The sequence below is a fragment of the Taudactylus pleione genome, unplaced genomic scaffold (genome assembly GCF_031769625.1).
Source record: "Taudactylus pleione unplaced genomic scaffold, aTauple2 ptg000066l, whole genome shotgun sequence".
Taxonomy (NCBI): domain Eukaryota; kingdom Metazoa; phylum Chordata; class Amphibia; order Anura; family Myobatrachidae; genus Taudactylus; species Taudactylus pleione.
In genome coordinates, this window is record NW_028284468.1 from 17,623,692 (window position 1) to 17,633,487 (window position 9,796).

A 9,796-nucleotide genomic window follows, 5' to 3' on the forward strand; every position below is an offset into this window, starting at 1 on the left:
AGTGCGTATGCGCACGAGGGAGCCGGCTCCGTCGTGCACCTGCGCGAGACCCGGATAGCGACGGCCGAGCCGTCGCTATGGGTCTCACACCAAAGGGGGCGTGCTGTCGATGGTGAGTGACAGCACGCCCCCTTTGGTGGGCGTGCCGTGGGTGTGGCTGCCCAGATGGAGGCGTTCCCATGGGAACGCCTACCGTCTGGGGCCGGCCCCACTGACATCACAAGTAATGTCAGTGGGAGTGCTGTCGGCTCTGATAGAACCGAAAGCACTCCAGAGCTTGCGGCAATGAGACCCTATCACAAGGGTCTCGTCGCATGCCCGATGGTCTTGACCATCGCGCCCATCTTTTTGGCTGCTCGCTATAGCTGTGGGTGGTCACCCACAGCTATACGAGCGGCGAGGAGGCCGCTCTAAATACTAAGAGGGACGGCCCCGATTCAGAGCGAGCGCTCTGTCAGAGCGTCCGGCTCTGAATCAGGGCGTCTGTCAGCAGTCAGGGAAGGCTGAGATGGAGCAGGTTAAACGTGGAGAAAACCCTGCCTAACACCATCTCCAGATACCATTATTATCGCAGGGCTCTCTGCCAGTATTTTTAGCAATTTGTTTTCGCCAGTCTGAAATGTGAAATGCAATCTGCTTACTAAAAGATGCAAATTTAAGGGCTTTTTGATACATTTAAGTAATACTAAAATAATGTGAAAAGGGTGTGTTCCCTCATAATTAATTCCCTGCATTGTGAGGATGGGGCGGGGCAACCATGATGCAATCGTGCGGCCCGCCCCTGGCCCCCAACATGGACCCATTGCCCGGCCACGCCCCCCACTGTTGCAGACATTCAGGAGGGAACTAAATGTTGGCAAGTATGAAAGTAATACATACATATTTAATTTAGCTATTTTCCTTCTAGTGTACACTTTGTACTGATGGACACATTAACAACAACAGTATAGTGCAACATCACTGTGAGGAGCACTGCTAAACAATTTAATGAGGATGGGAAAGCTATGTGTAGTAGGAGAAAATTGTCGGTATAGTGTTCTAAATTACAAACACACACACAGGCACTTACACACGTACAGAAACATAAACACATACACACACAGGTATGTACACACGTACATACAGACACACTTAGATATACACACACATACACTTACACACATACACACACAGGTATGTACACACGTACGTACAGACACACTCAGATATACACACACATGCACTTACACACATACAGAAACATAAACACATACACACACAGGTATGTACACACGTACATACTAGGAGTGAGCAGGTTCGGATTTACTCGGTTCTTATCGCCACTTTACCGCAAGTTCGGATTAGTTCGGATTTATTTTATTGGCTATCCAAAACACGTGATAGCCGATAGCCAATAAAATGCCATGCTGAGAACCGAGTAAAACCGAGTACATCCGAACCCGCTCATCCCTAGTACATACAGAAACACTCAGATATACACACATATGCCCACATGCATGCAGGCACACAATTTTCACAGAAGCTAATTAACCTAACAGTATTTATTTTGAACTCTGCAGAGACACCAGGGCATTTGGAGGTGCTTGGGGCAAATAACACTAGGTATTTGGCCCTTATTCTCAAGGTAAATGATAGGTTGCGAATATTTCTGTATTTACATGTGAATGTCTGAAACACTTCATAATGTTTTGTAGGTAATTCAGTCTTTGCAAACCAGAAATGACATTACAAGATATTTTTATATTGCAAGTGCGTCTTTATTACAGGTGTTCCAATATGTGCACACAAGAATCTACTACCTCAGCTGAGGCTGCACAAACTGTTGTACAACAACCTAGCTGTAGTAACTGTGGCTCAGACCTTCTACCAGCACAGCAAAGAATTTCTCCCATGCATGTTGAACCTTAGGAGTGAATGCACTTCCTAGTTTGAGAGCCAGGACGATCACCACCACATCTGCGAAACGCTGTAAATGAAAGAATGCAATTATAATTATATTTGTTGACTTCCTGTACCTAAATGAAGTTTGATACATGACTGTGTGTGTTGAATATATGTAATTGCCATCACTACAAATTCTACACTGTATAACATGTTTTATAAAGTGAACTACAATTGTTCGATCTGATTTAAATAAATGAATGAGAGAAGACTCTAAAGGCCCCCATACATCAGAGATTGATTGCAGCAATCGTGCAATTTGCAATCGATTGTGTGTAAAAATCTTTCCCTTTTTCAATCGATTGTGGCATCTCTGCATTCTGCAATCGACTGAAAAAGGGAAAGATTTTTATACACAATCGATTGCAAATTGCACGATTGCTGCAATCAATCTCTGATGTATGGGGACCTTTTGGCAGAGGTTCCCAAATGCAGTCCTCAAGGCTCCCCAACAGTTCAGGTTTTAGAGATATCCATGATTGAGCACAGGTGACTTAGGTCCTGATTCAGACCCACTCGCGAGCGGCTGTCTGCTCACAAGTGGGTCGATGGTCTGCACTGTGCATGCGCACGACGGAGGGAGCTCTGTCGTGCGCATGCGCGAGACGCGACGAGCGAAGGACTTTCCTTCGCTCATAGTGTCTGATCAAAGGGGGCGTGCTGTTGATGTTGATTGACAGCACGCCCCCTTTGGTGGGCGTGCCGGGGGCGTGCCTCCCAGATGGAGGCGTTCCCAAGGGAACGCCTACCATCAGAAGCCGGCCCCACTGACATCACTAGTGATGTCAGTGGGAGTGATTTTGGCTCTGATAGAGCCAAAATCACTCCGGCCCTTGCGGTTGAGAAACGCAACCGCAGGCTTCGGCTCGCAGTGGCGATGGTCGCGATGGTCAAGACCATCGCGACCATCATCCTGCACGCTCGTATATGCTGTGGGTGGTGACCCACAGCTATACGAGCGTCCAGGAGGATGCTCCATATTTATGGAGGTGGGCCCTGATTCAGAGCGAGCGCTCTGGTTAGAGCGTCCGGCTCTGAATCAGGGCCTTAATTAGTACCTCAGTCAATTTGATTTAACCACCTGTGCTCAATCATGGATATCTCTAAAACCTAAACTGTTGGGGTGCCTTGAGGACCGTGTTTGGGAACCTCTGCTATAAGGGAAACAGCATACCTAAATTTTAACATATAAGTACAAAATAACAAGTTTACAAATGAAAAGCCTATTGGAAGCTACTTGAATTACTCAAATCAGTAACTCACTTGCCAATAGTAATAGATTTGGCTTGATGGAATATGATACAATAGCTATGAATGACCTTCAGGTTTTCTGTTTGGGGTTGCATCATTTTTCTGCATAGCAAATGCTTAGCATGCCTTGTCTACTGTAATTATTAATACTATACATTTTATGGAAATATCCTATATGTAACATAAATAGTAATCATGTTTAATACTGTATTGTAAATACTGAAACCTATGTGAAATCACTGCAAGACACTGTATCTTACTGAGCATTGCCAATAACCCTGCAATAACAGAATATGAAATAAATACCTTGAAGTTCTCCGGATCTACATGCAGCTTGGAGGCATGGAGGTCACTGAGATGGTGGAGAGAACCCTTCACATTGTCCAAATGGTTGACGGTGTCACCAATAGCTGAGAGAACCTTTATTCCATGGTCGTGTACTTTGACATTACCAGCAATTGCGGTTGCGTTGGACAGATTTCCGAAACTGCTGAAATACCTCTGGGTCCAGGGGTATGTAATCAGGAGCCTAGGGAAAGAGAAAGCTGTTGTAAAACAAATCCACATTTCATATTGAATGTTTTAATAGGTTTGATGAGAGATCTTTACAAGTATGTGTTTGTCAGGTTATACCTGCATGTTACTGCGAGCTGGTCTGGCATGCACAACATAGGGAGGTGGTCACTGGAGCCCCTTGCAACCAAACCATAATCATCCCTGCCGGGGCCCCCAAGATTGGCCCTGGTACTTTGCCCCATCCCTCTCTATGACCCTATCTATACACATGAGACATCATTATTCCTGTTATACTGTCTGTAAAGATGGAAATATGGTAATAATTGTCTATTTCATAAATTATGGAAACTTTTGTTAATGGAGCAGGGAAAACTGTTGGAGGTGTTATTTTTAGTAGCACATCAATTTCTCAAGTTACCCCTTGATGCAATATTACAAAGCTATTGGAAATATCATTAGCTATACAAGTAAGAGGAAAGGTTTCCAGATTTAGCAGGATTTCACTGTGCTTAGTATGTGTTCTGTGGGTTAGCAATTTTTCAAAGTCTTGTCATAAGGTAATTAAATAACACAGCATGGAGATGTAGTTGACATCCCAGCTGTCGGATGCTGGCGCATTGAATGCCGGCGCCAGACTCCCGACACCAGTCAGAATCCTGGTGCCAGCATCCCAACCGTTGTCATCCCAGCAGTAAGTATTGGGGTCAGGGGGAGGGTTAGGCACTAGAGGGAGGGTTAGGGTTAGGCACTAAATGGAGGGTTAGAGTTAGGCTGTGGGGGGAGGTTAGGTTTAGGCTGTGGGGGGGTTAGGTTTAGGCTGCAGGGAGGTAGGATTAGGTTTAGGGGTAGGGTACTTACTGGCAGGTGTCGGTATCCTAACCCTGTCGAGATGCCGGCATCTGGATTCTGACTGCCAGGATCCTAAGCGCCAGCATACCGTACCCAACTCCAAAGCATGACATCCTGATCAGGTAACAGCTTTATGGAAAAATACTTTAGCTCAGCTAGTTCACATTCTATTAAACAAGTTACCTGGCCAGGGCGTTCGGTCCGTCCTGTTCAATATTGACCTTGTGCCATACAGAGACGATGGCTGCCTTCTCTTCAGCTGTCCAGTGAACCATGGTAGCGTATAGTCAGAAATGAGTAGATACTGCTTCTATTATGAGGAATAGAGGGCTCTTTGAAAGATGTGTTTCCCCCTTATTTTATAGGATGCTTAGTAAGTAACGCCTACATTGTATATATGCTGTGTCACGTTATTGTCCCCACTCTTTCACCCCATCTTATACTGATAAGTAAATTATATAAATGACTTTGCAAAACTACACTGTGTCTCGTACATACTGTATCTTATTTTCTATGTCTGATTACGCTGATCATACAAAACACAACGAATGTGATGTGCACACGTTAAAAATAGATAACAAATGAACAGCTGTGCAACAGATAAAATTGATATTCCAGAGCACAACTATATTGCTAGAGATGTTCTTACATAAAATATCTAATTGAATATCATATCAGGTTATAATGCTAAGTTGTAACTAAACACAGAAGTTTGGGAGAGCTGATACCAACATTTTATGGGTTCACAGAAATGAGGTGGCCCATTTGAGCCCAGCAAACATGATTACTTTACTTTTTGGAATCTGTGCTAAACAAATAGCACTTCCTGCTTCCCATATACTATGCAAGTCTGTTATTTTAATTATACATTGATTTTGCTAATCCTACACAGAGCAGTATCATTTTGTAGGCTGAACCAAAATTCATAAATATATGCAGATTATTAATTCACAAGGAACCAATGACATGCATGCATCACAAGTCATTTTGTAGGTTGTACCAATAAATATTTATGAGAATGACGCCTTATCAATAAATTAGGAAACAGGATTTCACAACACGACATACCAAGAGCTGTATGATGGCTGCAGCTGCCCAAGCTACAATGGCAATGGCTTTATCTATGCCAGCTTGGGCCATACTTTGCAGATGCCTAGTTCAATTAAGTATGTGCTCAGCGTAATAAAGAATAGCTTACTCTCATCTACCTCCTTCTGGTTCCAGATACTCTTCTCTTTACAATGCTTGAGAGTGAAGATGAGCAAAACAATGAGAAGCGGTCAGAGAGAACCTGCCACTTAATTATTAATAAAATATTCACAGTGGAGGGTTGTAGAAGTGCCGAAGAGTGTGGAGTGTGGCAAGGCACCAAACTGACCAGGTACTGTCACAAATTGGGTACACAGACCCTTTTACCCTACTCAGCACTGCCGATTCTCTGGCTGGTACATATCTGCTGGCCATTTGTGTCAGGATTCACTTGCAGCTATGGTCCGGTGCAGCAAGCGCACAGCCTTCTTACATGAAGTCAGCTGAGTTGTTTTAGCAAACAGTGTCTCTGCACTGCACATGACTTTCACATCCAATCCTGTGCTGGAGCTTCCTATTTAAACGGCTTACTGCAACCTGTCCTTTGCCAGTGCAACAAGTTTCCTAGGACTCCTGAGAGCCCATTTATTAATGATCGCATTTTGCATTGCGATCAGGGCATGCACCGGCACATGCAGGGTGATGCGTTCCTGCGATGTGGCCGGAGTGCATTCGGGGCTGCTGCGCATGCGCAGTCCCGCAGACTGCACATGAGCGGCGCCCATTGCCGTCGGAAGGGATCTGGAAGATCCCTCTGCTGGCTGATATGCAGTAAGTGCCTATAGACTACAGCCAGGACCTGCTCCAGGGGTCGGAGCACCCTGTACCGGCCCTTGAGAAGGCACCTTTACATTGCGCGCGGCTTAGCCGCGCGCGACCAATTTTGGGGGCGTGACCTAATTACCATAGGCCATGCCCCCTACGTCATGTTATTGGGAGCCGTGCCCGCATGGCACGCTTCCAAATAAAGTCAGACTGGGCCGACCTGGGGGTAAAGCCCAGCACTCCATCACTGGCTGGGCTTCCCCCAGCCCTCTCCCATCAGTGAATGGTTGCCGCGTGCACTGGTCGAGCACCCCTAGAGTCGGCCCTGACTACAGCGGCTAACGCTATCTTCAGATGGCGTTAGCTACTGGGGCCAATATTGGGAATGCTTCGCATTCTGGATATTGGTACATTTGGCAGCATCGCATCCCCCATAGAAACCTATGGGGGAGGTGGCTGCCAGCGGCAATGGAGGGATCGCAGCAGCTTTTGGAGATACCTGCTGCTGTCCCTCCTTCATACATCCGGGGATACATGTGTTTTCGGGGATTTTACCTCAAATATAGAATGATAAATGGGCCCCCTGGTCTCCGGTGACAGAAGTGGTTGCCAGCTTCTGAGTTCCGACATCTGTACTACTCTCTACACTTTTTCACCTGAGTGCTTTTCTGCCAGTGGATTCAGCCTGTTAGCTGCACTTACCATTCTGCAACTAAGAGTTACCATCTGTTCACCTGTTGCAATCAGCGCTACCTTACACCAGTGCATAGTTGCCTACTCTCCTGGAACGGCCAGGAGGCTCCCGAAAATCTGGTGGCATTCTGAAGAGTGTGCAAGTCTCCTGGCTGGCCACCAACCGCCCGCACCCTCCACCGCCGTCCACTTCCCCCTTAGACAATACAAGTGGGTGGTTCGGGGGGAGCCGATGTCACGATACGCACTGAATGGCGTCATCGTTGCCCGCCCTCTGCTGCACAATGATAGTAATCTCAGAATTGTGTAGCGGGGAAAAGCCTCAATGAAACAATTGTGCAGTCACGCCCCCCCCTGCTCTGCCCCCAATCACACATCAGGTCCTTTGCCACCCCCGTCGCTGGCCGACCTGGCTGCTTCCTCCCGAAGGGTGCAGCCAGATTGTCAGCAAGTATGCATCAGTGTCCTGTCTGCCTCCAGCAGCAAGGATTCAATCATCACTACAGTCTGCTATACCTAGCATCCTGCATGTAGTCTCTCTCACCACCTGTGTTCAAGAACTGCTACTGACTGTTAATTCCTTCAGCTATCATCTGCAGACACACATACAAATAGTGTGTTACAAACTGATCCATCCAGTATTTATTAGCACTCATATGTACTAAGATGCTAAAGGTATAGTTGGAATCGGTATGAAATACCGCGAGCCGCATGGCCGGCGGTTCGATTCCCGGCAGCACCTGGCCGACAACAGCAGAGTTCCCGGCAGTGGAAGCCCGACAGCGCTGGAAATCCTGATTGTGGAAAGGTAAGTATTCTTTAACCTAACCTAACCCCCTAACCCTAACCCTCCTTAGGGGTGCCTAACCCTAATGTCCCCCCCAAGTGCCTAACCCTAATCCCCCCTCTAAGTGCCTAACCCTAACCCCCCTTCCCAGCTGCCTAACCCTAAGTCCCCCCTCGGGTGCCCTAAACCTAACCCTCCCCCCCGCGGCTGTCCGCTCGCTGCGCTCAGCATCCCTTCGATCGGGCAAATGTCAGGCGTCTACATCTAGACGCCCGGCATTTCATCCCCTGCCGGGATATGACAGTCGGGAAGCCGGTAGTAAGGCAGCCAGCTTCCCAATTGTATACCGTATAGCTACCTCTGCCAGGTAGTATACTTACAGCAGACTTAAGGTGGGTACACACTGGAAAGATATATCTGCAGATTGACTGATCTGCAGATATATCAGTAGATGATGGTTGTTCATACACACTGAACAACCATCACTGCCTCTGGCCGAGGGTCGCGTCGAACCCCTTCCCCGACAGCCCTACAGCAAGTGTACAGGCGGTCGGCTGACTGTCCATACACACAGCACGATGAGCAGATATACTGTATCTACCAATGGCTGTGCAGCACAACCGACGCGATATGTCTGTGAGCAACATAATTCCTGGCCGACGTGCACATATATCGGCCATTCAATTGAAAGGCTGCTATTTCGGCCAGTGTGTACCTAGCATTAGATTTTCTCTGTTCTCCTATATCATATAGGTATACTGAATGAGATGTGTCATTCAAGAAGTGTCATTCAACCTCTTAGTTTCATTGCCCTGATGCCCCAGTTCTGGGTACTATAAAAACTCTGAATCTGACAATTTGTACTGGCCAAATGGACACGGCTAGTAAGCAAGCACAACCGGCAGATCTTATACAATGTCTGGCCAATAGACTAGAGAAACATGAATCGACTCAAGGACAAGTGATGCATTTCCTACAGGAGATTTCTACCCATATGGATACCATTCAGCATATGCTTGATCGTTCGAGCACAGTGTCACATACACTTCCATTATCAACTAGCTCTTCAGCACCATTCCTGAGATTACCTACTGTATACCAGAGAAGTTTGACGGTGAACCAAAATTATGCAGAGGATACTTTAACCTGTGTGGGATTCATTTAGAACTGCAGCCTCACTTCCCGTTGGGTTGCACCAAGACTGCATATATAATATCCTAACACTCTGGTTCAGCCTTGCAATGAGCCTCACCTCTCTGGGAACATTCAGATCCTATCCTCTCTGATTATGAAAGATTTACAGAAACTTTTATGAAAATATTTGATGAACCTGGCAGAGTAGTCTCCGCCTCTAATGACATTCTATACATTGCTAAGGATCTTGAACTGTGGCTCAATATGCCATCCAATTCCATAGATTGGCTTCTGAAGTCAAGTGAAACCATGGGGTCCTGTTTGCTGCACTCTGGGGCTTTCTGACAAGTTCAATGGTGAACTAGCCACTAGCGACCTCCCTACCAAATTGGAGGAATGAATCTCGTTATGTAATAAAGTCAACCTTTGATTCAGAGAGAGAGCCTTAGGGGTATATTTACTAAGTGCGGGTTTTTAGAAGTGGAGATGTTGCCCATAGCAACCAAGCAGATTCTAGCTATTATCTTCTATAAGGTGCTAGATGAATGTTAAGTAGAATGTTATTGGTTGCAAATATACCCCTTTAGAGAGAGAAAAAAGTGGAGAAAACTAAGTATTGTGTCATTCCTCGTTTTCAACCATCAACTTCATCTACTGAAGAGCCTATGCAAGTTAATCACCTCAAACTTTCTGCTGAAGAATGACATAGGCGTGTTTATGAAAATCTATGCTTATATTGTGCCAGTCTAGGGCATGACATCCTATCTTGTT

At 46.2% G+C, this 9,796-nt stretch overlaps 1 protein-coding gene across 1 annotated transcript; it reads right to left on the minus strand.

Annotated features, from left to right (window-relative positions):
- Positions 1 to 1,735: 1,735 nt before the first annotated feature.
- On the minus strand, positions 1,736 to 4,912 carry LOC148534493 (hemoglobin subunit beta-2-like). The gene is made up of 3 exons (XM_088466886.1): positions 4,741 to 4,912; positions 3,499 to 3,721; positions 1,736 to 1,966 (listed from the first exon to the last, which is right to left on the minus strand). Exons 1-3 carry the CDS (start codon positions 4,830 to 4,832, stop codon positions 1,835 to 1,837), a joined length of 447 nt encoding a protein of 148 aa, XP_088323012.1. The 5' UTR covers positions 4,833 to 4,912; the 3' UTR covers positions 1,736 to 1,834.
- Between the last annotated feature and the right edge of the window lie 4,884 nt (positions 4,913 to 9,796).